At 42.8% G+C, this 26,680-nt stretch overlaps 2 protein-coding genes across 2 annotated transcripts in view; one reads left to right on the top strand and one right to left on the bottom strand.

Moving 5' to 3' along the window:
• atxn7 (ataxin 7) overlaps positions 1 to 16,442 on the top strand; it is a 28,897-nt gene extending 12,455 nt beyond the window's left edge. Inside the window, exons 5-13 of the mRNA XM_085353078.1 lie at positions 3,392 to 3,496; positions 9,140 to 9,428; positions 9,856 to 10,175; positions 10,525 to 10,607; positions 11,245 to 11,525; positions 11,676 to 11,865; positions 11,975 to 12,096; positions 12,201 to 13,347; positions 14,070 to 16,442. Coding sequence (XP_085209204.1) covers positions 3,392 to 3,496; positions 9,140 to 9,428; positions 9,856 to 10,175; positions 10,525 to 10,607; positions 11,245 to 11,525; positions 11,676 to 11,865; positions 11,975 to 12,096; positions 12,201 to 13,347; positions 14,070 to 14,087 — 2,555 coding nt within the window. The 3' untranslated portion in view covers positions 14,088 to 16,442. The remainder of the gene's footprint in view (positions 1 to 3,391; positions 3,497 to 9,139; positions 9,429 to 9,855; positions 10,176 to 10,524; positions 10,608 to 11,244; positions 11,526 to 11,675; positions 11,866 to 11,974; positions 12,097 to 12,200; positions 13,348 to 14,069) is intronic.
• An 866-nt stretch (positions 16,443 to 17,308) lies between these two features.
• psmd6 (proteasome 26S subunit, non-ATPase 6) lies at positions 17,309 to 20,841 on the bottom strand. Its single transcript, XM_085353895.1, has 8 exons — positions 20,572 to 20,841; positions 19,764 to 19,969; positions 19,213 to 19,358; positions 18,889 to 19,108; positions 18,694 to 18,802; positions 18,365 to 18,533; positions 17,570 to 17,647; positions 17,309 to 17,490 (listed from the first exon to the last, which is right to left on the bottom strand). Exons 1-8 carry the CDS (start codon positions 20,714 to 20,716, stop codon positions 17,394 to 17,396), a joined length of 1,170 nt encoding a protein of 389 aa, XP_085210021.1. The 5' UTR covers positions 20,717 to 20,841; the 3' UTR covers positions 17,309 to 17,393.
• Positions 20,842 to 26,680: the final 5,839 nt, after the last annotated feature.

Genomic DNA, 26,680 nt, shown 5'->3' with positions numbered 1-26,680 from the left:
CTCGTTCATCACTGCCACGGATGAGGATGCTGAAATTAACTGGACTCTCATTCTCTTCCCCTGCCTCGTGCTCTCAGGCTCTCTTTTCCTCCTCCTTCAAGCGTATGTCCTTTGCTCACTGCCTCTTTGTCTCGCAGAGGCCTCAGACGGCTTCTCTGTTCGTTTACTGCGACTTTGTTCCCGTTTTGCGCTCTTTTCCTTTTGTCTTAAATTCACCGTTCTGTCTTATTTCTTGTCTACATTGACTTTCTTTCTCTCTGTCTTTAACACCTCATGTTTGAAAAAGAAGAAAATGGAGGTTGAGACGAGGGCAGACACAGTGGCGTTAGACCACTTTTGAAGTCGGACAGTTTTAGCAGTAAAGGCCATTTAGTGCTATGGCACTGAATGTGGAGTAGCAAAGCTGTATAGCATGTCTACTTTCATAGTTGAGCATCCCATTAGAAAAATACTAATGAAAAATACTGCACGTGAACTGCTGCAGCAGTTTGGAAACGAGTCTTGTTTGACCTTGCTATTGATCCAGTGAGGAAATGTGGTTGGATGCTGCAGTTCCTGTCCTGTTTCAGTAGATTTGAGAGAAAGGCGTTTTTAATGAAAAATACACAGGAAGTTATTGATTTGGCAAATATGTTTGCTCTCTCATTATATCTGCAATTTGCTACTTGGATAAGCAAATTGGGTAGAGACAGAATAGAATTAAAGTAGATGCGTTGAACATAGAAGTTGCCTACGCTAGCATTTAGCTATTGTTTTGATGGCTTGTTCTTTTGCAACTGGCATAGTGAATACTCCATGTCACATTTTACCACTCGTAATTCACATGCCTTTGTCCATTAAGTGAAGATATTTTCCTTCCTCTTTGTAGCAAGCAGATACTTTGAAAGCAAGTCTTTTTGGTCCATTGCTGTTGAAGGAGACACTTGGCAAAATAGCTTCAGACAATTGAAACACATTAAGTAGCATTGGACTTGTCAATTCATCCACACACGATTGCCTCTGACCTCCTTGAGAGAGAATCTGCCAGGTACATCTTTTATACGGTCTTTGCTTAATGGCCCTCATCCCTTCAAGACTTGGCCAGTGATGTTTGGAGAACCCTTGATGGTCCTGGCGGAGTACATATTGAACAGGGGCTCCACTTCTCTGCTCTTGTATCCTCTCCTCTTCTCATCTCATCATAACGCCCCAGGCAATCTCTTAATTAGCCTCCTTAATTAGGTGGTTTCTGGTTCTCTCCGCCAGAGTAAATTTTGATCACATTCTGCTGAGAAACAGCACTTCCCTCTGATTCGCCTTGGAGTGCCTTTAAAGCGTGAGGTTTGTCATTGGGCAGAGGTTCTCCAGCTGAAGACACCTTTGCATTCTTGCTTTTTATGGTTTTCTTTGTATTTGCCTATTTACTATTGGGAAATTCTTGTTTTTACAGTTTTATCCAGGGAGAAATGCATCATGATCCATGATGTTGTGTGCGTCAGCATTTTAATTTTAACCCTATACTGTCATCTTCATGGAAATATGACCTGACTTTAGGGATCAGGTTTCACAAGGTGGTAACCTACATGACTAGTTTAGTTAAGCTGCATTTTAAGCATTTCTGTACACCTGGGACTGCCAGCTTTTACATCTTGAAAAACACCATAAATAACTCCATTTAGTCTGCCCAACTGCAAAAGTAATTCATTCTTTATAGGTTAATTTCATAATTACTTTTACCAATTAAATCAATCAATTAAATATTAAAGCCATGTTTGACAGAGAAAACCTCAAACAAGCGTTGCGACCTGGGCGAGATTCAGAATTTCATTTGGACCTTTTGCAAAACTGCCCCTTCTCAGAATATCTGGTAGTTTCCCTTGGTAGCTCAGAGTGTGGCATTCCAAAAGGCAGACTTTCTTTGTTTCTTAATAACAACATAGAAAGCACTAAGGAGATGGCACCCACCTTATTAAACCTGATTCCTTAGTGATATCTCCTAATTATTGAGTCAGAAATGTCGCACGCTCTAAGCCAGTCCTGGGTTTGTTTATATCTTGGAAAGGCAACCTTTGGATTGGTGCTTATCACCAGTACTTGTTCTCCATGGTGAATAAGGGCTCATAAGTGATCTATATTTACAAATCACTCCTGGGTTGCATGTGTACTTGGCCAAACTGCTTTCCTGAGCTTGTTAATTTTTTTAAAATTCCTATTATGGATTGTGTTACAAATTTATTTTGTCTAAGCTGTTGAACAAGAGCACAGTTTCTGAACTTTGCCTCTGTAAACCACCACAGTGGATTTCTAATAAAGTAGCACTGTGTGATATATTGTGCAGGCTCTTGCTACAGCAGTGCTTTACATAGTTCATCTATTTCAAAGGTTCAAAAGAAATTGGACAGTTAACTGATATGCAGTTTCGTGGCCAGGTGTGGCCTGTTGTTTCATTTTAAATTAAGAAGATAAAAGGCCAGGAGTTGTTTTCAAGTGTTAAATTAGCATTTAGTAGTTCATGAGTATTCTGACCAGCGAGGCGTCATTTAGGAATGAATGTTGATAAGATTTTGTTCACACCTGCTTCAGTCTTTATCGGTTTCAGTTTTCTGTGTGCAGAAAAAGTAGGTTTACACAGGTTTTTATTATCTCAGTCACTAAACCAATACTGCCTCCTACTGTCTGTACTGGAGGACATTGAGGGTACAAAGGACCCCCTGACTGTTAAAGGCCAAACAGAGCAGTTTCTTCAGGTCACTGCCTTCAATGCAGATTAGTAGAACACAAGCCACTGCACACAGCCTCAGCATGGAAAGTATGTAGCTCCAGAAGCACCTCAACTCTGGCTACTTTATAGGTTCTCTCACTGACTGGCTGAAAAGCAGATATTGACTTTAATGTATTATTTATAATCTGAAAATGTTAGAATTATGTTAGTTTGTCCACTGAACTTTGAGACCGTGAAATGTAGGAGCTATGTAAAAGAATATCTACCATTGCTAAATGGGTGGGGCAGTATTTTGTACCACTTGAATTTAACTTGAGTCTACATTTATGACTCTGTGATTGCTAAATTTCCTTTTCTGCTAGGATGGAGTAGAAAAGGACAATTCTGAAAAGTATGGCCTTGTTCACACATTTATGGATCCTACTGTATGTGTTGGGCAATAATTCAGAATTGCTGTTAGGGCTCAGCCAAGAATGCATTTTCTTGTGGTCTGCTGCGTTTGTCTATTTACCCCTCGGCCCACTCCCCAACAAATGCACATTAAATATAAAACAAAGTAAGCAGTTGATGTTTGGTTGCACATTGAACAGTGTGTATTTTGCAGAGTCTGCTGCCAACTGTGGCATCGGTCACGCTTTTATTTATTCTCCTTGAGTTGAGCCCCATCTGCTTCTATCTTCCCGTTTACAGACATGTCCATATTTGGCCAGTGTCCCGCACAGGACGACTTCTACCTGGTGATGTGCAGCCACTGTGGTCAGGTAGTCAAGCCACAAGCCTTTCAAGCACACTTTGGTAAGTGATACACACGCACACACACGCCTTGATGTATCTATATATTCAGTTATTTTTCATGCAGCTGGGGTGCAGAGCTAGATTTCCTAGATTCACGTAGTAGCAATAATCCACTACAACAATGAGGTGGCTGTTACTGCAGATACTCAGCAAGGTTTGGGAATAAAAAATTGGGGGGACTCTATATCCATACCCCCCCATACCAAGAGTAATGTGATGTTTCTTTGATTAACACATTCCTAGTAGTGCTTCTTCTTTCTGTGTACCCCCCCCCCCCCACCCCCCCCCCCACCCAGTTTTCTACTCCACTCCACTCAGTAGCCTATTTATTTACTGTTTGTGTGTTATAAATTCTTGTGTTAATATTTGATAGGTCTCTCTCAAGTCTTTCCAGTAGTGGGCTGTTTTAACAGATACAGCTCAGTTAAGATTTCTAGTACTGTTAAGACATTAAACTGGGAATGTTTCAATGGCCACTAAATAGGGCTGCTCAATTAATCGAATTTTAATCACGATTACGATCTGGGCTTTCAACGATCATTAAAAATGACTGAGCCGATTATTAGCCCCTCCCTAATTTATCCGCGACACCTTAAAGGCTGGTCCGTGAAAATATTGTCGGGCATAAACCGGTCCGTGGCGCAAAAAAGGTTGGAGACCGCTGATTAAGAGGACCCGAGGGAAGCTCGGAAAGCTAAGCAGAAGTTATTTGGAGAGTGACTGCCGTTGGTTGAAAAGAGAGTTTAAAAAAAAAAAACTTCAGTGGTGTTGCACACTATTTTATATTATTTTTTTAAAGTCATTGTTAACCCTTTAAAGCCGGTCAGAGCAGCACGCTCTGTTTTGCGTAACTATTTTTAAATCCCTGTAGAACCTGAACCGTGTAAGCTAGCGCAATAATTTGTTTTGCATATGAAACCGGAGGAGTTGTACTTACATCTGATGCCATCAGCTTGTCCTCGGTCACGGTTTCGTTCCACATATAGCTTTGCAAAAATTGCATAAAAAGCGCTTGCAGGAACAAAAACATAATATTCCAGAAACACGCTTTGCCGTTCCTATCAGCTGTTCGTAACACTTCCCACAGTGAAATGATGCACCTGCTGTTTTCTTTGCAAATTTGCATCATAGGATTGTTTTTTGTTTTTCCTGCAGTATATAAAAACTGTATTTCCAAAATAAAACTATGAAGACACTCAAAATAAATTTCCTTTGGTGGGAAACTATTTTTTGCAACTTTATTGTATTTAAAGTTTTGAGGGATAAGCCTCTTAAATTTCTCCAAGTAGAAATATATGTAAACAAAACAAAAGCGATTTTCAATTTTTTTTGTAGTTTATTGCACTTTTTTGCAATTTATGTAATTACTATGGACTTAATGCATACATATTATTAAAATATGGGCTATAACAGTTGTATTGATGTATAGCAACTTGAAATGCTCCCACAAATGGCACTACAGCATGTAAAAAAAATAATATAAGCTCTGGTGGACTTGGTTCTATAGTAGGTCTTAAAGGGTTAAATAAATATCGTCAAATAATCGTGATCTCAATTTCAGTGAAAATAATCGTGATTATCATTTTTGCCATAATCGAGCAGCCCTACCACTAAATACCTGGAAGTGCCTGTTCTCTGAAGTGCAGCAGCAATTACACTTATCAAGGTCAACCACAAGAGGGAGGTATAGCAGCACGTGGCTTCTAGGGTAAAACTGTCCTTGGAACTGTGTGAACATCACTCAGAGACTTCTCCATCATTGTTAAACAGTATAGATATATGGGTGTCTCTGAAATACAGCCTCTATTTTGAGGTGTCAGGGGGTTTTGAAGGAACTGTAGATAAACACTGGATGGCAGTACCAAGTGTAGAGTAAAACAATCATTATCAGAACATGTGGCTTTACTCCATATACAGGGGTTGCATTGTTAATGCAGACTGTGCTCTGCTTGGTCCGTGGTGTAGAAGCACCCAGAGATTTACAGTGATTTCATCATGTTTCTTGATATTTGTTTCTTCAGCTGTTTGCTGCTGCTGATTCTTTGTGTGAACAGATTGTCTGTAGTGTGTTTATCATAATGAATGCACCAGTCTCTTTTTCGTCTTTTGCAACATCTTTAAGTTCTGTTCTCAAAATCAGGCGGTGAAGCTAAACCCAAAGATTCCCCATCACAGTAAATCTTCCGATTTGAGCCGCTGGATGCAAATAATTACTTTTTTTTTAAAGAAGCTTTTAAACTATGCAATATCAAAATTATTTTAAAAAAAACAAGTTTCACTTAATGAACTTATTGCATCAGCTATAACCACACAGTCTAAATCTAAGTGAAACTCTGTAGCCATGTATGTGTGGCCATACAGAGCAGCAGTGCTCTTGCTGTGTTTTACCCCATGTCCTCTCTGTGATGTCATTATGGGAGGACCCGTGCAGCGTTAACGTGGGGAAAAGGCACTGATCTCAGCACCATTGAGATGGTCTCAATATGATATTAGCGTGCTTCTTTGAGCCCATCTGTCTCCCTTTAGGTGTCTGTGCTTCTCGGCTGAGGCTGAGCCCAGCAAGGGTGACACTCACCACGGAACGGGAAGCTGCTGCTTTGCTTGGCGTTTTATGCATTTGTTTATGAACTTGTCTAACAAAGACTCCTCAGAGATCGAGACATACAGAATTTTACACTCAGTGTCTTGAGCTCAAATGGTAAAAGAAGGGAACCACGGTGGATTTGAGTTTCTGGTTAACTCAAGGTTTTAGTTTTACCTTTTTTTTTTTTCTTTTCTTTTCTTTTCTTTTTTTTTAAATAGGTTACACTTTGTCTTTACTTAAACATGATGTCTGTGGAGTTTGTAGTACGGCCATTACACTTCTTGATTTTCTTTCTTTTTTTCACTTCTGCAGGCTGGGATTCCCCCATGCCACTGAGCCAGCTGTTTGATAATATGAAACATGATATTAAGGCTCCTCCTATGTCTTGTGTCTGTCTGTCCTTTTTTTTTTTTTTTTTTTTCCCTTACCTTTTTTCCTCCCCTACATCAGTTATGACTACCATTGGTGCTGCTGTTGGCTTTCGTTGTTTTGTAGACAGAGCACCACTGTCTCACTTGGATATCTTGTTGTGAGTTTGTGTGCAGAGGTTCGCTGTTGACTGGGACAGGACAAGACAGTGAGAGGAAGTGGGAGGGAGGCAGTGAAAGAAAAGCTTTTGGGTTGTTTGGCTTCTTAGAAGTGGGAGGGGAAAATATCTGGAGTGTAGGTTGAATGGATGTGCGGGAGAGGCCCCTAGGTGTGGAGAGGGCACGCTTAAAAGCACTTTTTTCCCTTTTCTTTCAGAAAGCAGAAGTTTAACAGTTAGGTGTGTGTGTGTGTGTGTGTGTGTGTGTGTGTGTGTGTGTGTGTGTGCGCGCGCGCGCGCGCGCGTTCTTGAGGAATATAGCTGAAGGCAAATGGGAGTGGTACCTTTTTTGAGCATTCGTATTCTTTGTAGCCACTCCACTTTTTTTTGTTACCTGTGACAGTGAGTTTTGTCCCACAACCCACTCCCCAGCTTTACCATATAGTTAGCTATAATCACACAAAATGGGACTAAATCAAAAGACTGTTGAGAGGTGAGTGCACACATAAGCAGATTTGGGGCAGAGGGTCTAGGTGACCATACTTAGCAGAAGACCTTTCATGTTATTTTTTTATTTTTTTATTTTTTGACCATTTAAGAAGCTTTGAAAAAAAGTTAAAATACTTTTTCCTATAATCCTGGTGGTTTTCCTTTGGCCAAAACCTCTTTCGTGGAGGTGCCTGTTTTTATTTATTTATTAATCATGCAGGAAAAACACTGGTGACATTAGCCAGCTGACACAGATTCTTGGTAGAAAATTACTAATGCTTCTGGTGCTGATGCACCTTTTATCTCTCATTTCTTTTAAGCATGCAGTTATTTTCTGTCCTGTCTTTCGTTGCTGCTTCTCAGAGCTGACTATGAGTGTTTAGTCAAATGTTTATTTGCCGTCTCTCTTCTGAAATTCTCGTTAGTCACCTTTGTATTTAGTATTTAGTATTTATTTATTTATTGTCATTGTCAAGAACAATGAAATTGCGTTTGGGGCTTCCATACAACCCAAAAAAAAAAAAAAAAAGAAAAGAAGAAAATAATAAATACCCCTTAAAACCCAAGTGTACATATTTAACCCAGTGTGACTCCAATGCAATAAGACAATCCTTAGCAATAATGTTCGTAGAAATTCAGACAAAGACCTGAGAAACATGACAAAATACAACAATGCAACCCATTCAATATTATTGTACTGTGAGATATGATATCAGATATGATAGTTATCTATTTAAGAAAGAGGGGGGGGGCAGGAGGGGGAAGAGAATAAAGATATGATGCACCAATGCAGACCAGTTCATTGCTATTAAGAAGTTGGATATGGTTATTGTCCGTGAGAGGGGGGCAGAGAGTTCAGGAGCCTCACAGCCTGTGGATACAGGCTGTTGGCCAGTCTGGATGTTCTGGCCTGTATAGACCTGTACCTTCTCCCTGAGGGCAGCAGATGGAAAAGGTGGCGCGCAGGGTGATGTTGGTCCCGCAGGATACTGTGCACCCTCCTCAGACAGCGAGTGGGGAAGATATTACTGATCTCTGGCAGACTTGTCTGTCTTGTTCCTCTGTATATCCTTCAGTTTTGCTCACATGCAGCTTCCAGCAGGAGATTCTCTCCATGTCAGATGTTTCCTCACTGCTGAAAATTCTCAGTTTGGTTTAGGTGAGGGAGCTCCCTGGATTGAGCGTGATCGAGGCAGGGCGTATGACACCCACGCTCACGTCTGTCAGTCTCTCTTTCTCTACATGTAATCAGAGCAGCAGGAGTGTATGTCGGTCTGTGTCACCCAGAGCGCCCACTATTTCTGTTAGAGAGCTGCTGCTTTTGCCAAGATTCAGATCTCTCTGCTTCATGCTTCCAGTCATTTCTGAATTAAAACAAAAAATCCTTCATGATGTTTTTGTCTATCTTTTTCTTTTTAATTGTTTATGCAGTGGCAACTAATCAACCTTAAACTATGAAGTGCTTGTGTAGTGGTGACATTGGGACAGCAGCTTTTGTTGTACGCTGTTACTAAAAATAGGATGTGATGTGAGCCTTTTTTGAAAGTAGATCTGTAATTGTCTTGTGTAAATGTGTAATTGGTGTGATTTGTGTTCACACAGAGTTTGTTCATTTTAGAAAGCAGTGTGCTTAAAGACAGCTAGTTTTGGATTTAAGCAGATGAGCATTTCCCCCCCCTCCAAGTTCTATTTTTGTCTTTCCATCCACAACTAAGCATCACTCTAACCTTTTCTGCTGTCTTACTGACTTTCATCAGTTTGCACAGCAGCTGTTATAAGAAGCTCAGGCAAGAAAGAAAGCTCTTGACCTGTTGGCCAGTTCTATTTCAAGATGCAGCGCATGAATCACCAATACTGCTTATTAGCTGTTCAGCTAACATGCTCACAGCTGTTAGAGGGAGATTTTTAATGTTTCCATTTCTCTCTCTCTTTTTTTTTTTATATGAGTCACAACTATGTTTAGTCCTATAGTAGTGTTGGATTATAATTAGTGTGTTAACTATTATGTTTTAATGCCTTTCTGGTTTGTTTGTTATCATTTTAGAGAGAAGACACAGTTCGGCTAGCAAACCAGCGTCCACCTTGCCGTTTCCTGCGTCTGCCAGGAACCGGAGCAGCGGCAGTGGGATTGGGCCCGGGGTGGGCTCGGTGTCCGTAGCTGCAGTGGCTACCGGAGGCATCCTTGGTCGACCTTCAGCTGCTAGCTCAAGCTTACCCTCCTCTTCATCGTCGTCCTCCAATCCCAAACTTGTCAAACCAGCCAAAGAGAAGCTGCCAGGCGTTCAGCGAAGACCCCCCTTTGCCCCCTTCAGGATGAACCAGCCAGAAAAGATGTAAGTTTCACTCTGCACAGGTGCAGGGTTGTTACAACCACATTTCTGGCAGACATACTAAAGTCTAATTTAAAAAAAACTATTTTGAAATGGAGACTACTTGTAATAGTTTTTGTAGCAATACTAGTACTTGAAAATAAGGTACTACTGCTTATTGATGGTTTATGTGGCAGTCAGAGCTATTTGCCTTTACTGCTTGTTTCTCGGTAGAAATCTGATTCAGTCATTTATACGCGAGTGTTGATTTTGACCTTTTTCTTCTTTTGAAGGTGTTTTATATATAGCGGAACATTAGTAGTGATTGTCCTCGCAGGGCCATCCATATGTCCACATCTGTCTCTTACCATACGCTTGTCACTGGCTCACTGTTTCTAACTCTCAGCTTCCTCCTCACCACCCTTTTCATCGCTGTCATCTTCTCTTCCAGCCTTCCAGCTGTCAAGATGGACAAGATGCATCCGAAGCCGGACACGCCAGCTAAGCCGGCGCAAGCTCCATCTGCCCCCGCCACCACCTCATCCTCCTCTACATCCTCCTCTAGCACCACTGTGAGCTCCAACACTACCGCCATCACGACCTCCTCATCAGCCCTAAAAGCAGGCCTTAACTGTCCCTCCATACCAAAGCCTCCATTACTGGCCCCAGGCCAGATTCCCAATGGCAAGGGCCACCTCACTGTCCTCTCGGAGAAGAAGCAGGACAGCAGCAGTGCGAGTAGCAGACGTCACGTTAACAAGAAAGTCACAGGTCAGCTGGAATGTGGAACGAGGGGGGACTAGTTACATTTTGTCATTTTTTCAGAGTATTTAAAAGTCTCATACAGCATTACATGCTTAGCCTGAATGTTTTTGTTTTTTATAACCTTGCTTTTTAATCTATTAGACGAACCTCCCATTAGGTTCCTATTTTATTGCCTATGAAAGAGTGTAACTAGCAGACATCATTTCAGAATGTTGTCAGCAGCTTAAACAAAATGTCCCATACATTATCTTAGAGGGGAAAGGCTTATGTAATGTTAATGTTTTGCATAACACAACTTGTCCCAAATTATGAAGGTAACAAATGTTTTTCTCCTCCCCCTTTGCTCTGCCATCAGAACGTGAGTTTAATCCAGATATCCACTGTGGCGTTATAGATGTGACATCTCGAAAACCCTGCACAAGATCCCTAACATGCAAGGTAACAAAGTCCCTGCTTTGCATGCTGCAACTGAGCTGTATAAATGCATTTTATTTTTAAAGAGAATTGGGCTGGTAATGCTCAGCAGTCTTTCTTGTTGTCAGCAATGAGGATCAAAGCAAGATGATCTAACGTGTTCTTGACATACTTGTGGAGGCAGCAAGCTTCAAACCTCTGGGTGAGCGTTTCCCACGGCAGCCACAGGCTGACAATTGAGGGCCGGTGTTTCTAGGACACATGCTGTCAGCTCAGATGGTTTGCCACAAAGAGGAGCACAGCGTAACTCTGAGGAGCCTGTAATGATGAACTCTACTGTGAAATATAGGAAACTACAATGTCTGTGTTTAATGAAACTGCAAAATGCCGTCACTCGTTGTGTTTTAATATAAGTGGAGCACTTTGGCATACAGTTCAATTATGTCGTATTATTCTATTTAATGTGTAGAATATTACCAAAGTTATTATTTGCATTTCAAAGGATGGTTGTGATTGATTGTAATTGATGTTGTAAAAATTTGTTAGAGCCAGAGCTGCCAAGTATAAACAGCAATAAAAAAGGAAATTAAGAGCGGTTCTAAGGAGAACTCTCTCTCCAGCTCTTACCATAATGAAAATTCTATTGACTTTGTCTCAACAGACACATTCCTTAAGCCAGCGGAGAGCGGTGCCAGGGCGGAGGAAGCGCTTTGACACATTGCTGGCAGAGCACAAGAACAGAACAAGGGAGCGGGAGAGGGAGCGAGAACTCCACCAAAATCATTCCCAGCAAAACCCCCCTCTCAGGGACCCACACCCCTCTTCCCACCTCACTTCTGGCCATGATGCCCACCAGGTGGCTCATGGAAACGGCCCAGCCCTTGATGCCACTAAGCCTTTGCCAATTGGAAAGCCCAAATTTCACAGCCCTGGTCTTCCACGGTAATTGCTGTGCCACACTTTGATTTTTTGCTGTGCTTGTATTGTGTCTGTGTGTAGCTTTGCTCACACAGGCTTAAAACAGACAGTTTTAATTTGATTCAGCTTTGATGAATATGGTGAAAGTGACTGGGCACAATTTCTCTCCATTAGACTAAACAGCAGTCACGGAGGTGGTATTTCTGGAGACTCTGCAGCAGTCCACGAGTCGCTACACCATCCCCAAACGACCCCCGATGGCTTTTCTAGACCATCCAGTGATGAGGGAGAGAATGAGGAGCGTGAGGACAATGCTGAGAAACTGGACTGTCACTATTCAGGTTATCATCCACGACCGGCAGCTGTAAGTGCACTTCATCTGCTGTTACCCCCAAGGAACTTTCCTTTTTTTATTACACTGGTCAAGCCATTAAAGATTACAGTTCTCATCTGTTCTTCCCTTCTATTCCCAGTACTGTACTTTTGGGAGTCGACTGTTTGGGAGAGGCTATTATTCCTTTGACCGGCGATGGGACAAAGTGCGATGTACCCTCACCACAATGATGGAAAAGCATGTCAACTCCCAAATGTGGAAGTAAGTCAGTCTTGGACTCGTCCTTTTTTCTTTTTTTTTCTTTTTTTTTTTAAATTTATGAGTCAAGTTAATAATTGGCTAATTTCTGATATTCTTTGCTTCAGGAAAATCCCCTTAGCCTTGGAGAACTCCTCCTCTGTTGCACCCACCTATAGGACAAGCACAAATTCCCACTGTAGCACTCCCTCTTCAGGCTTCCTGGGCCCTCCTGCCACCTTGCCGCAGACTCCTTACAGCCAATCCTACGAGGGCAAGTCAGTGCTCTCCTATGGGACCACCTTAAATGCCCGCAGCTCGCCGCAGGGTGGGGCTGAGCACCCGGCCTATGGCACCACACAAGCCCGACAAGTGTCTTCGTCGCCGCAGATGCCTTCAGCCCACTTGTCCTCATCCTCTTCTTCTTCAGCTCCTTCCCTAACCTCAGGCCGGGTGCCTAAGTCCCGTTCCTCTGGCAGCAGCACTACCAAATCGTCATCATCTTTTAAGCCCAAGGAGAGCTCGTCTGGCTCCTCCATAACCGTCATCCCCAACGCCACCAGTGGAGGAAGCACTGGAGCCAACAATACCAGTAGCGGCGCTAGCTTCAGCTCGGGGAAGAAGAGGAAGAACAGTTCTATCCTCTCTTCATCCCATGGCTCCACTGAATCTTCCTCTTCCAATGCCAACTTCTCTTCCTCCTCTTTTAAGAAGAACTGTGCAAATGTCGGCAGCTCAGGGAGCACCTACCACCACAGCTCATTAGGTCCTTCGTCCTCATCGTCATCCTCCTCCCATAGTGGGGTTCACAGTGTGGGGCTTAACTGTGGGCCTACTGTGCGAACAAACTCCCTTAGCCTCAAGGCCGAGCTCTCTGGCAGTTCCGCCGGTGGCTCCTCTGGGCCACCAGCACGAGGTCCTCCCTCGGGCAGCCCTGCAGAGTCCATCAAGCGTATGAGCGTGGTAATGAACAGCAGTGACTCAACACTTTCATTGGGACCTTTTGTCCACCACCAATCCTCATCTGACCACCACACCAGCTTTAGTCACCACTCCTCAGACGGGCGCCTGGAGGCCAAGAAGCGCAAAAGCTCTTCTGCCTCCAGTGGCGTAAATAGCGGAGGTGGGGAAGGTGGGCTCGGAGTAGGAGGTGGGGGGCCAGGACCAGGTAGACCCAAAGTGGCCAAGTCACCTGCCATTAACAACATCCATGGGAAGCATGGGCGGAGTATACCAGGGACACCGGGTCTACCCAACAACTCTCATTTACATCAGGTTGGTTTTTGAGACACATTCAGGATGTGTTTTCGTTTTCACTGATTGCATCTTGTGAAAGATTTCGTTTCTTTCTCAGTTCACTGCACTTAAAATTTGGGGATGTGGGTCATCTTAGGATAAGGATGGATATTATTAAGATTTTAAGGATACTACATTAAACCATGATTACAGTTCCACATTTTTCAGATATATATTAGGTCACGGCAATTTTCTTATTCTGAACACAGACTAATAAAAGTGTAGTGTATTACTTCAAAATAAATGAATAAAGTATGACTATGAACACCTCACAGTTCTGAGCTATCATGCACATAAACTGCATCCTCCAAGCAAAGTGCCCAAGTGGTATTCAGCCATAATCCTTTTTAAAAAAAACAAAAACTTTTTTCTTTTGTTTTTCATGTGAATTATCAAAATGAATGAAATGAAATATTAAAGAACCTGAAGGGCTGATATAAACTGAGTAAAGATGAGGAAATGAGGTATTCATAGTATTTGATATATAATGCCAAAACTATCAGGTGATAAGACATTTCTGATTACATTCAATGATCTTGACTGACATTTGAATCTCCCGATTTAAAAAAAAAAAAAAAAAAAAAGACAAAGAAATAATTCTTGCTAGAAATTAAAGCCTCATCTTAAACTGCAAAACTAGTTTATGGACTGATGACTTTACAGCCATTTTAAGATTATGTTTTTCTCCTCTCCTTTTCCAGCCAAAGGCTCGTCCCTGACAGTGGTGTCCGGCTTCAGTGTATGAAACTGGCAGGCGGGCGGGAAATAATCCAGAGTGGTCCGCATACTGCTCTGGAATGCATGAGGCCTTCTGAAATCAAATCCACATTACTCTCAGCTTCCCACAATCCTCAGGGTGGAGATAATTTGGACTGCCCAATGATGTATATGTGGTCCTTACCGTTTCTCCCAAAGCCATGTGTGTGTGAGGTGCGGGCAGGGGGAACTGAATGGGGGATAGCGTGGAGCGCCAGGGATCTAATGCGCAAGCCAAGGATCCCCCCCCACGCCACTGTTGTCCCAGTATTCTGAGAGGTCTTCCTGTTTGGTCGGAGGAACAATTGCAACAGCCATCGGTCTCTTATCCTGTAGTTCAAAGGTCATTGGGTTCAGGTTAAGGGCTGCTGCAACAAGCCGTCATGACACTGAGCAACTGGGGAGACAACGAGCAGATCTCTTCCGTGTTTGTTTAAAAAAAGAAAAAGGAAAAAAAAAAGACTGTGTGAGAGTGTGTGTGTGTGTGTGTGTGTGTGCTTATGTGTGTATGAGTAATGTTTTTTCTCATGTCAAATTCTGCTGGACTACTGGAATTTCCAACTTAATTACACCCCCAGCGCCTGATCTCAGAAGCCTTGCAAGCAAAGCAGTAGGAGAAGCAAACTGTTACTTGCAAAAACCTTAAGAAAAATACACACAATCACCTTGTTTCACTTCTTGTTAGTGTGATTCTCCCTGGTGACATGTTGAGTTACCTCGGGTAACATGCAGTAGCCTGAGACGAGCCCGTAGGGATGATCTGGTCACTTCTTTTATTACCCGGAATAATTATGCAAGTGTTACCTTTCTATGATTTCTTATGATCTTTTTACACTGAACTACAATGGGGCTTTGTAGACCTGGTGAAGACGGTTGTGCTTTTAAATGTGAAAAGGACACCTGATGTGCCCATTCGATTGGATCTTTTGTCAGAGAGGGAGAGCTCGGTCTCGAGGAAGCCTGTTAATTTTCGGAATCTTTTCAGCGTGCAAAATGATAGCCACAGTAGACCTACCCCCAACTGTGAACAGCACTAAATAACTACTTTCTCCACAGGCACTGCTTTAGTTGTCCACAAAGCAAGCCAAAAAGCTGCTATCAGCTTTGCCAACTACTTTTATTTTTTATTATTTTTTTTTTTAAGTAAAAGGTGGGCAGTCTTGCTTATGAAGCGGTGATGGCGCATTTGTGGATTGAAGAAAATCTGTGCAAGCTGTATAACTATAGCCACAAGTTACTTACACCGCTGAGTGAATTCCACAGCTGTATGTGGGCAGATGTGAATTGTATTTTATTTTATTTTTTAAACATAGGGAATCAGGTATGGTACGTCTTAACTGGAGCAAACTTGCACGTCACCTGTCTTCTGTGGGTATGATTGTCCCTCCTGTGTGTAACCACTACCCAAGCTCTGGACGTTACAGTTTGAATGCCTCGCAGTAACACTATGTTCAGAAGAGATTTGTCACAGTAGACGAGGCATTGTACTCTTGTTCCGCTGTCAAAATAGTCTTAAATCAGGCAATACTTGCCCCACTCGTTGGGAAATAGCTTAGGTCAAGAGGTCTCGGGGACGAGCGTTACAGTGTGAGATTCATGGAGATGGCTTCACTGGATATAGATCTTAGATCTTTTGGCAACACCTGTTTTATGGAACCTCCACTGATGTCAATTAGTGTGGAAAACCTAGTAGACTTTTTTTTTTTAAAAATCTTCAGTTAGCTTTTTTTTTCTTGTAGCCTATGTATCAAACAAGTATTGAAGTATCCCTATTTGAGAAAACATATTTTGTTAACAAATTGTACATAGTTCAAATATGTATTTTTGCACAGGCATTTTTTTTGTACACGCAGAATTTTTGGTACAATTTTGAAAAATCATTATTTATTTAGTAAAAAACAAAAAACAAAAAAAAGAAAGTCAGAGAACATGACTATTTGAAGTGGTTCACTGCCAAGTCTATATAATGCAATATGCCTATATGTGGAAGCTGAAGCATCTCATGAATCGTGTACTGGGATCCTTTAGGGAAAGAAGTGTTGTCACTGTAGCATGTGTCAGTATGACAGGAAACCTTTATTCACTTTTCAAGGTCTCAATCACATGTGCTTTTACAACACATTTTATGTTGCCTACGAATTAATAAAATAAGTTACTCTGTGACCCAATTAGCCTGTGATTCTGCGATGTCGTGCAGGCTCGAAGCTGTGCCCCCGCTGTCTAACCATCTTTTGTGGACTCTTCAGTCGTAACACTTTGTAAACCTTAAACACATTTCATGATTGAAACATGTTCTTTTATTCCGAAAAAAAAGAAAATAGGCTGAAGGGACTTCAGAAATTATTGCAAGGAATAGGAACATTTTTACGGTCCAACTGCTCGCGTCGTTGTTGCCAAACGAGTAATTTGAATCACAGCTTTTAAAGAACGCGTTGAGCAGCTCTTAAAAGAAATATCAAATTAAGAAAGTGCCTGAATTTGTTTCATCCCAACTGTTTGAGGACAGTATTCGTTGGGTTGTTTTTCCCCTTACTTGAATGTTCAAAGTATTTAGGGGATTTGGCTTTAAGTCTGCCTCTGAACCCTAAATGTAGTGGAACTTGAGCTTGTCAGCTGCCCATTGCGAAACACTTGTTCTGTTTTTGTTTTCCATTGAGATTTTCTTAGCATCGGTGTGTGGCCTAAGCCCCCTCCGGGTTATTAGGGTTTGTATTTAAAAACTTCACTCAAGTGTTTTGTTTACCCTCAATCTCTACTGACATCTCGACTTTGTTTCCAGTACAAGGAAACATTACGAGGATGTTTTCTTTCTTAGCACCGTAGACTTGGAATGTGAAAGTGAGAGAAAATACAGCTTGTCTGGGAAGAAAAAAATAAAACCACCATTCATACTATGTAAAAGCGTGTATAGTTTTTTTTTTTGGTTTTGTTTTTGGGGTATACATTATCAGAATCATTTTCAGCTGGACTTATGTATTGGCTGCTATGTAATTCATGAACAAAACATAGGTTAGAATTAATATTTAAAGTAAAGATTGTATAGTATATTTGTTTTGTAACAAGTTTCTGTAAATAAAATAATTTATACTGCTATTTATAAGAAACGATGTGTCTGCCTCTTTCTTAAAACAAACAGGTGATGCAATGTCAACAGTTAAACAAGTTTTATTTACACAACTGAAGAGTTACTTTGACAAACAAAAGGTCTCAGTATGCCAAAAAAGAATAATACAAGCCCCTTGCTTTAATGAAGATGGCGGCCTCCGTGGTTACATGTTAATAACTCTTGACAGCTTCTGGACTCTGTTGAGAAGCAAGTCGCCCTTCTTGATGGTCTCCTGGTACTGCCAGTTTTTGCTATCCGGTCTGCATGCAAGAACAGGACAAAATTTTAGTGCTCTGGGAATTACTCGAAGTATTGTGGTTTCGATGATAGTTTCATTACCTGTTAGTTTCCACAATTTCATTAACTTTGTCAATTTTACAGTGGAGGCGGCCAGCAGCTATGAATCGGGACAGTTCCCTGTGGGAAGGAGATGGGCATATGTTGCGTTAGCCAGGACCAAAAAAAACCCAACACCAGCATTCCCTAAAATCTGAACAGGGAATTTGGACAACTTTATTTTGACAAATGTTTTCTGTGAATTATTTAGGAACTTAATGGTGACACAAATGTCCAAGAAATACTACAACAACCAACTGCTGCCCTGTAGCTTCATCATATGTAACAGGCATTAGGAGCAAGAATCGCCCCCCAACAGGAAACATAGCATTAACTCCCACATTTATGCTGATAACACCCAGTTTTACATGATGATCATCGGCCTATAGACTCCTAATTATATTCTTGAGCAGAAGTAATTCTGATTTAGTAAGTTTCCAATGTACCATCCTGATAACTGTTCTAGACAGATGGTCCAGTTTGAATGTAACAATTTATAGCACAAGTTATTCCAAGACACTAAACCTCATCTATATACATATACATCTTTTCAAGCATGTATATTATGTGATATGTACTTTGCTTTCTGTTTACAGTGTAATTTGTGCTTACTTTATATTTACGTGTTCAAAATAAAACAATCAAAGCATACCAAGAAAAATAAATTTGCACACTCAAAGACCGACAGTTAAGTTTTTCAGTGTTGCCTTCTTGGATGTATTGGCACTCAATAATATTTTCCAAATCTTGCAGAGTTACATAGTATATGCACAGGTGTTTAAAAACAAACAAACTCACTGGTCAATGAACTCTGTGCTGACACCAAATGCCTCAGCCATGTATCCCAAAGTAAGAGATCGGTAGGACTCTAGCAGCTGGCTGTAAGCCTGAATCCTCATCTCCCTCACGTAGTAGCGGTAGTGTGGGGCAAAGAGCCAGTCCTTCTTCATCTCCTGCTCCACCGTGGCTGTGGCACAAAGTTTCACATTTAATATTTATGTTTTCAGAATATGGCAAAGCACCAACACAAGCATAGATAATGGCTGTAAGTACAGTCTCTTCACATTCAGATGTTTTTCTTGAGAATACACACACAACAACAACAACAACAACAACAAAAACCTCACCCAGGGACTGGAAGAAGACTGAGTAACGGCACTCGTAGAGTGAGAAAAGGTACTGGCGAACAGAGGGCAGACTGTGGAGCACCTCCAAGATCTCTGCTCCCTTTATAACCTACAGAGAAACATATTTAGTACATTTACCAGCAGACATGTTGCCAAGTTACACATCTTGTGAGCAGACACGAGTCTCTCTCCTACCTTTTCACGGAGGTCAGGCCTCTTGAGAGCAATCATGCAAACATAAACGGTGTAGGTAACAAACGTCTTGTAGTCCATGAGTTCGTAGGAAGTGAAGGTGGAGACTGTGTCGAGGAAGAGCTCAGCAGCTTGCTTGAAATCCCTGATGGCCACACAGTACAGGCCCTGGTAAACCTTCAGACGATTTCTCCTGTCCCAGTCTCCCCCCTCCTCGATAAGGCTGCGGTGAACAGAGATGCACAGACAGATGAGTATTAAATAGAAAAGGAAAAAAAAAAAAGTGCTGACAGATTTGTTTCAGAACAAAGCTTTAAGAGCCTTTACCTCTTGGCTTTCTCCGAGTTGCGTGTGATGAGATCACTATCCATATAAAAGAGGCCAATCCTCAGGAGGTAGAAGACGATGTCTAGTCTGTGACCCAGAGCCACAGTTTTGTCATAAGTCTTCCTGAATGCAGTTAGGGCGCCCTCCTGTGGTGACATCAGATAAGATCAGGCAATAGCCAATCTTACTTTTTGTACATATAACTTTGAAGTGGCAACTGTGATAACCTTCATGCAAACAGCTCTAAGAGAATAAAGGGAAAACAAAATTAAAAACTCATTTCCAGCAATTTAACTGCTGTAAACTTAGTGTTGACATCAAAGGGAATTGTCAACCCCTTTGCTGTGATATCTGGGAACTCCAAGGAGCAGCTATTGTTGGAAAAATTCTGAAAACTAAACTTTATTCAATATGTTTCACCCAAAACACTTAGAAGCAGATATGTGTTGTAGAGTGTTAAAACTAAAAAGATATTCCAACATGCACAGGCATTAACAGTGTTCATTTTCCTACCTGGAAACTTGAATATTCTGACTGCTCTGAAAACATACCTTGTCTCCAATTCTGATGAGATACTCTGCCTTGGCCATCATAGCGTCTCGGATCTCACTCTCTCCCAGGTTCTTCTCTGCATCCTCCAGCACATCATCCAGGCGCTTCAGCTCCTCCTCGTTGGCCTTTTTCATTTTACTCAGCAGGTCACTATCCAGTTGCCACTTCAGCTCCTTGCACAGACTCTCGTAATACGGCGCCATATCTGAAACACAGAAAGCAGGTGGTGTAAAACGTGAAACATCGCTAACTTATGTGACTGGAGTTTTAGAACTTTTATGCTATTTGTGGCTTTTTTGCTGCACTTTTTGAAACTTATTCTTTTTAAACTGTATTGCTTATTGCACTGTAGAGGCTGGTGAGAAACAGTATTTCATTTCAGGCTGGGTAACACCATACGAAAATGACAATAAACGTCTTGAGTCTTAACACGCAGCGTACACCTTTTACGTCTCATATTAACGAACCGGGAAAGGATTTTAACATGACATCGCAAAGGTTGTCACCTTAGCTTAAGGGAAATGTAAAGGCTTAAAATACTGCATAGTGAATGTAAACTCTCTAACTTGGTAATGCTATGCAAAATAGACTACACAGTGAGTTCCACAGTTGACGTCTTCTGTTATCGTTAGCTAGCATGCTAACTTTCCTGCGCTGCCCGTCATTTATTATAAGTTAACATTTTATACATGAGTCACATCTATGGAGCATTTATGTGCCCGGTGTCTTGATGAAGAGACAAAATCGTGCACTGTGAGACTCGTGTTTCCAATGAAACATCTTTTACTGGATGAAATGCTAACTCACTGTTAGCTTTGATAGCGTCCATGAGCTCCGTCTTCACTTTAGCATCCTGTCGGTGACCGTCCATTGTGAGCAGGAACTTCAGCTGTGCTATCCTCAGGTCGGGGTTCTTGGGAAGACCCTCTTCCTCTAGATTCTCTAACGGCATTTTCGGGCTAAATTATATAAACAAATGAACAAACTCAAGCCTTTATTTGAGTAGACAAAGCCTACAACGACTCGCCTTTACGCTAGTGAACGATGACTACGGAAAACACTGGACTCTGCTGTTTCCGCCGCAGCAGCTTTCAGCAAAGGGAGAAAAGAGCGGAGACAGACTGAAAGCTAACAAGAGACTTAGAGAAGTGCTGCCCCCTGTTGGAGATTAGTGTGAACAACGCCACTGTTATTGTGCGATTCGTTAATAATATATCTAAATATTAAAGCTATATACACACCATTCTTGAAAGTACTGACCATTTTCATCACTGTATTCACAGTTTTGCTCTCACTGTAAACAAAATCCAAGTCAAAGTCAAAGTCAGCTTTATTTAAAAAAAAAACGTGTACAGATCATCCACAGGAATTTTAAATTGCAATGCTCCCACAGCCCTCAGTGTACACTAAAACAACATAAAGATAAAAAGATAAAAATAAAATAAAAGTCTAAAGCGGGTGCAATAGGTGTCCTGGAGGGAGGGAAAAGAAACACCTACGATCCTCTCCGCTGCTCTCACTTCTTGTTTTATCAGCATGTGTAGCTTCCACAAACAGGAAGGGACACAGTGTAAACGTGAAGGGGTGTGTTGTCAAGTTATATTACTTGTTAAGGCAAATATCTAATCAGCAACAGCTCAAGATGGAAGAAAGGTGATTTAAGTGACTTTGGTCTTGTTCGTGCCAGACATGGCCAGACATGGAGAATGGCCAGACTTGTTCACGCTGATAAAGAATCAGAATCGTGTTTATTGGCAAAGTATATGTGCAGACACATACAGGGAATTTGGTTCCGGTAGATGGTGGCTCTTAAGCACAGCAATGTAAATCACACACACGCACGCACGCACGCACGCACACACACACACATACGTGTCTATATATACACATTACACATACATACACAAAGCTGTGTAAACCAACTATAAATAACGAATCTAAACTTATATACATAAAATACAGAAATGAATGAGGTGGAATGAATACTACAAAATGTACATAAGGTGCAGCTGCAGTCTGGCAGTGGGAGCAGTGTGACAGGTCAACTGTTAAGAAAGAAAGAAACTGTTCCTGTGTCGGGTGGTCCTGGTCTGCAGGCTTCTGTACCGTCTGCCAGAGGGCAGCAGATCAAAAAGTCTGTGTGCAGGGTGTGAGGGGTCTGTGATGATTTTCCCTGCCCGTTTCCTGGTTCTTGAGAGGTACAGATCCTGGATGGAGGGCAGGGGCGTGCCGATGATCCTTTCTGCTGCCCGTACAGTCTGCTGCAGTCTGCTCCTGTCCTGTTTAGTGGCTGCTCCATACCAGACTGTGATGGAGGAGCACAGGCCAGACTCAATGACCGCAGTGTAGAACTGGATCAGCAGCTCCTGTGGAAGACTGTACTTCCCCAGTTGTCTCAGGAAGTACATCCTCTGCTGGGTCTTTTTGAGGATGGAGTTGATGTTGGTCTCCCACTTCAGGTCCTGGGAGATGGTTGTACCCAGGAACTTGAAGGTCTTCGCAGTTGACACAGGGCTGTATGATATGGTGAGGGGGAGCAGAGTTGAGGGATGTCTCCTGAAGTCCGCTGTCATCTCTACAGTCTTAAGAGTGTTCAGCTCCAGATTGTGCTGACTGCACCAGAGTACCAGCCGCTCAACTTCCTGCCGGTATGCAGACTCATCACCATCTTGAATGAGGCCAATGACAGTGGGGTCATCTGCAAACTTTAGGAGTTTGACAGCCGAGTTCTTGGAGGTGCAGTCGTTAGTGTAGGGGGAGAACAGTAGTGGTGAGAGGACACATCCTTGAGGGGCACCAATACTGAGGGACCGGGTTTCAGAGGTGATCTCCCCCAGCCTCACTTGTTGCTTTCTGTCTGTCAGGAAGCTGGTGATCTACTGACAGATAGCTGGTGACACGCTGAGCTGGGAGAGTTTGGAGGAGAGAAGTTCAGGCACAATGGTGTTAAAAGCCGAACTAAAGTCCACAAACAGGACCCTGGCATAAGTTCCCGGGCGGTCAAGGTGTTGCAGGATGTAATGCAGCCCCATGTTCACTGCATCATCCACCGACCTGTTTGCCCGGTAGGCAAACTGCAGAGGGTCCAGCTGGTGGCCTGTAATGTCTTTCAGATGGGCTAACACCAGTCGTTCGAAGGATTTCATGACCACAGACGTCAAGGCGACAGGTCTGTAGTCATTCAGTCCTGTGATGGTGGGTTTCTTGGGAACAGGGATGATGGTGGAGCGTTTGAAGCAGGAGGGAACTTCACACAGCTCCAGGGATCTGTTGAAGATGCGAGTAAAGATGGGAGCCAGCCGTTCAGTACAGGTTTTGAGGCAGGAGGGTGAGACGCCGTCTGGTCCGGGGGCTTTCCTGGGCTTCTGTTTCTGGAATAGTCGGCTCACATCCTGAGTGTGTATTCTGAGTTTCAGGGAGGAGGAAAGGGGGGTGAGAGGTGTGGTGGAGGTCGTTGAGTCTGGATTGGAGTGGGTGGTGGTGGTCGTTGAGTCTGGATTGGGGAGGGTGGGGGTGGTCGTTGAGTCTTGATTGGGGAGGGTGGTGGAGGTCGTTAGGTCTGGATTGGGGAGGGTGGGGGTGGTCTTTGAGACTGGATTGGGGAGGGGCAGGGTGAAGGGGGGAGAGGTGGAAGTTGTGTTGGAGGTCAATGTCTGAAGCAATGTCCCTGGGGAGGGGAGGGTGGGGTGTGGGAGTCTGTCCGTCTCAAACCTGCAATAGAAAGTGTTTAACTCGTTGGCCAGGTCTTTGTTTGCTTCAATAGTGGGTGGGGGGCGTCTGTAGCTGGTGATTTCCTGCAGGCCCCTCCACACTGACACAGGGTCGTTGGCTGGGAGCCGTTCTTCCAGCTTCTGGGAGTAGATGCTTTTAGCTGCTTTGATCTCCTTGGTCAGTGTGTTCCTGGCTTGCTTGTACAGGGCCCTGTCACCACTTCTGTAGGCGTCCTCCTTGCCCTTACGAAGATGTTGGAGTTAAGGAGTGAACCATGGTTTATTGTTGTTGTATGTGCAAAAGGTCTTTGTTGGCACACACACGTCTTCACAGAAACTGATGTATGATGTCACAGTGTCCGTGAGCTCATCTAGGTTCTCAGATGCAGCTTCAAAAACAGTCCAATCAGTGGAGTCAAAACAATCCTGCAGTTCCTGCTTTGCTGCGTTAGTCCACTTCTTCACAGTTTTGACTACAGGCTTGGCACGTTTGAGTTTTTGCCTATAAACTGGAATAAGATGGACCATGCAGTGATCAGAATGTCCCAAAGCTGCCCGGGGCACAGAGCGATAGGCATCTTTTAGAGTGGTGTAGCAGTGATCCAGTATGATGTTGTCCCTGGTGGGGCAGTCTATATGCTGTCTGTATTTAGGGAGTCCGTAGTTTAGGTTTGCTCTGTTAAAATCCCCAAGAATAATTGTAAAGGAATCCGGGAATTTCCTCTCCAGGGTAGTAATCTGGGGCCTGTTCTTCGTACCTCGCTAAGTAAGTTAGCTGGATTAGATTGTTGACGATTTTGCGTGATCCTGGATCGTTCGGTTCCCCGAAGCTCATCCGGGACTTGCTGTCATAGCAACAGAGCCGTAAGCGTAAACCTGCTCGGGAGCAGGTTTACTTTATGTAAACAGGATTAGATCGCGGCCACGCAGGTATGTCCGCTTCATTTATACGAAAGCAACAGCGATATTCCACCACTGTTTCACCATAAATAAATAACATCAATGTAACTAAAGATAATGCAGCACTTGATCCTTTTATTGATGTCACACAGATACATACAGGTCATTTCCTAAAAAAGGGAAATGTACTATTAACATTCTATTACATGTATGTGATTATTACAGATGTAATTCATATTTCAGAGTAGTAATTGTAAATTACTTCGTGTAATCAAGATGAGAGACCACGGCTATAAAAGCGAAGGTGGATTTGGGAAGCCTGTCGCAGCCATGTCCTGTCCGTATACGCGAGCCACCCATTGCGGAAGGTGCAAGATTGATAAGGAGAGTCCTCAGAATTCAGCGTATATTGCGGGATAGACAGGATCCTTTAGCTCAGCGCGACAGTGTGCTCATTGAGAGATATCGATATTCCCGTGAGGGTATTATTTACTTAACCAACTTGTTGACGAGGGGGTGCAGGACCACCACCTGTCTTTTTTTCCTCTGCCCTTTTCTTGGTTGCTGTTATGAACAAACTAACAGAGTATTACAGGCCAGTATTACCTTGCCAAGAGACGAAAAGCAATCTAAGAGATAAATATTACCATTCTGTAGAATACTCCTGTATTCCACTTTTACTTGTTCCCATGTTCTTGTGGGTCCTGTTGTGGCTCTAATGTGAAAGGGGATATAATCTAACATATTATAATATAATATAATGCCATATGATATTGGACAATATAGTGTCATATGATAGATCTACCCTACCGCCTACTGGTGTTGGCCAGAGGGGCCGATGGCGCGATATGGCAGCCTGGCTACAACCGTAGCTGCCTCCACCAGTGTGTGAATGTGGGAGTGAATGAATAGTGGTATCGTACAGCGCTTTGGGTGCCTTGGAAAGCGCTATATAAACCCAATCCATTATTATTATTATTATTAAATTACCTACGAGTTTGATTTGTCAGCAACTTTCTGCCAGCCCTCTCTCCTTGCTTTTGCAGCCTTTGCAGTGTTCTCTTGCGTTTTAATTAAACTCTGAAACTCCTGAAATCCCTCACTCATGAGTTCTTGCTCTGCTGCCGGAAAATACCGTGCACGCCCCTTCGACATTTTCGCCGACCAATCAGCGGGTTGCCGATCAATGTTTCTACTATCGATGCGTAGCCCCTTTTACGACACCCAGTGATGTCACATTACTGCGTCCAGCTGTACTAATCGTCAACAGCAGGTGTGTTCGGGGAACCGGATTAGCGAGCTCACGGTTAGCGCGATGGTTTGGTCTTGGATGTGTCATTTGATCTTGGATGTAGTAAGCGACGTACGAAGAACAGGCCCCTGGTCAGCCAGCTCGCACAGTGCGTTGTTTGCGTTGGCCTGTGGAGGGATGTAAACTCCGACCAGCATGAAGGAAGAAAACTCCCGCGGTGAATAAAAAGGTTTACAGTTGATGAAAAAACTTTCCAAGTGTGGGCTGCAGTGTTTCTGTAACACTGTGACATCAGTACACCAACCTTCATTAATGTAGAAGCAGACTCCACCACCCTTTGTTTTCCCTGAGAGCTCTGTTTCGCGGTCCGCCCGGTGAAGTTGGAAGCCCGGCAGATTTAAGACAGCGTCTGGGACTCGCTCACTGAGCCAGGTTTCAGTGAAGCAGAGGGCAGCAGAGCGTGCAAAGTCCTTGTTAGTCCGGTTTAAGAGCAGTAATTCGTCGACTTTGTTTGGAAGAGAGCGGAGATTCGCGAGGTGAATGGAGGGGAGTGCCGTGCGGAATCCTCGCCAACGTAGTTTCACCAGCGCGACTCCCCCGTCTACGTCTTCTCCAGGAGCCACAGAGAGCTGCTGCACCTCCAACTAAAATCTCCAAAAAACTTTCCAGGTTTGTGAAAAATGGATAAGAACTATAGTGAGATGACTGCCTGATGTTTAGCAGTTGATCTCTGGAGAAAGTGATGTGGTCTGAGTGACCAAAAGCGCAGAAAATAAACAGCATCTCAAATAACTACTCATTTCAACCAAGGTATGTGGAAGAGCTTAACAGTATGCACACTACACATACTGAAGTTTAAACACCACACGGGGTGCCACTCCAGTCAACTTAGAACAGGAAATCACCTGGTCTTGATTTCTGCTTCAATATTCAGATAGTAGGCTCAAAATCTGGTGTAAACAACATAGAAAAGTGCATTTGGAGATGGGCAGGATCCCTTAGTAACAAAAGTGAAAAAAAGAGAAAAAAGAAAAACAAGGGATCTAAAATTAAA

Source organism: Diplotaxodon limnothrissa, linkage group LG5 (genome assembly GCF_057381915.1).
Source record: "Diplotaxodon limnothrissa isolate DT_005_m linkage group LG5, D_limnothrissa_male_GT1.1, whole genome shotgun sequence".
Taxonomy (NCBI): domain Eukaryota; kingdom Metazoa; phylum Chordata; class Actinopteri; order Cichliformes; family Cichlidae; genus Diplotaxodon; species Diplotaxodon limnothrissa.
This window is presented reverse-complemented; position numbering and strand designations above follow the sequence as displayed.

What these genes read in the sequence shown, in the direction of transcription:
- psmd6 (XM_085353895.1), bottom strand. Translation starts at nt 20,716, where the DNA reads ATGCCGTTAGAGAATCTAGAGGAAGAGGGTCTTCCCAAGAACCCCGAC. An exon ending in AACTCGGAGAAAGCCAAGAG is followed by an intron (nt 19,109 to 19,212) that starts GTAAAGGCTCTT and finishes TGTTCACCGCAG; the next exon opens with CCTTATCGAGGAGGGGGGAG. An exon ending in GAAATTGTGGAAACTAACAG is followed by an intron (nt 17,491 to 17,569) that starts GTAATGAAACTA and finishes TCTTGCATGCAG; the next exon opens with ACCGGATAGCAAAAACTGGC.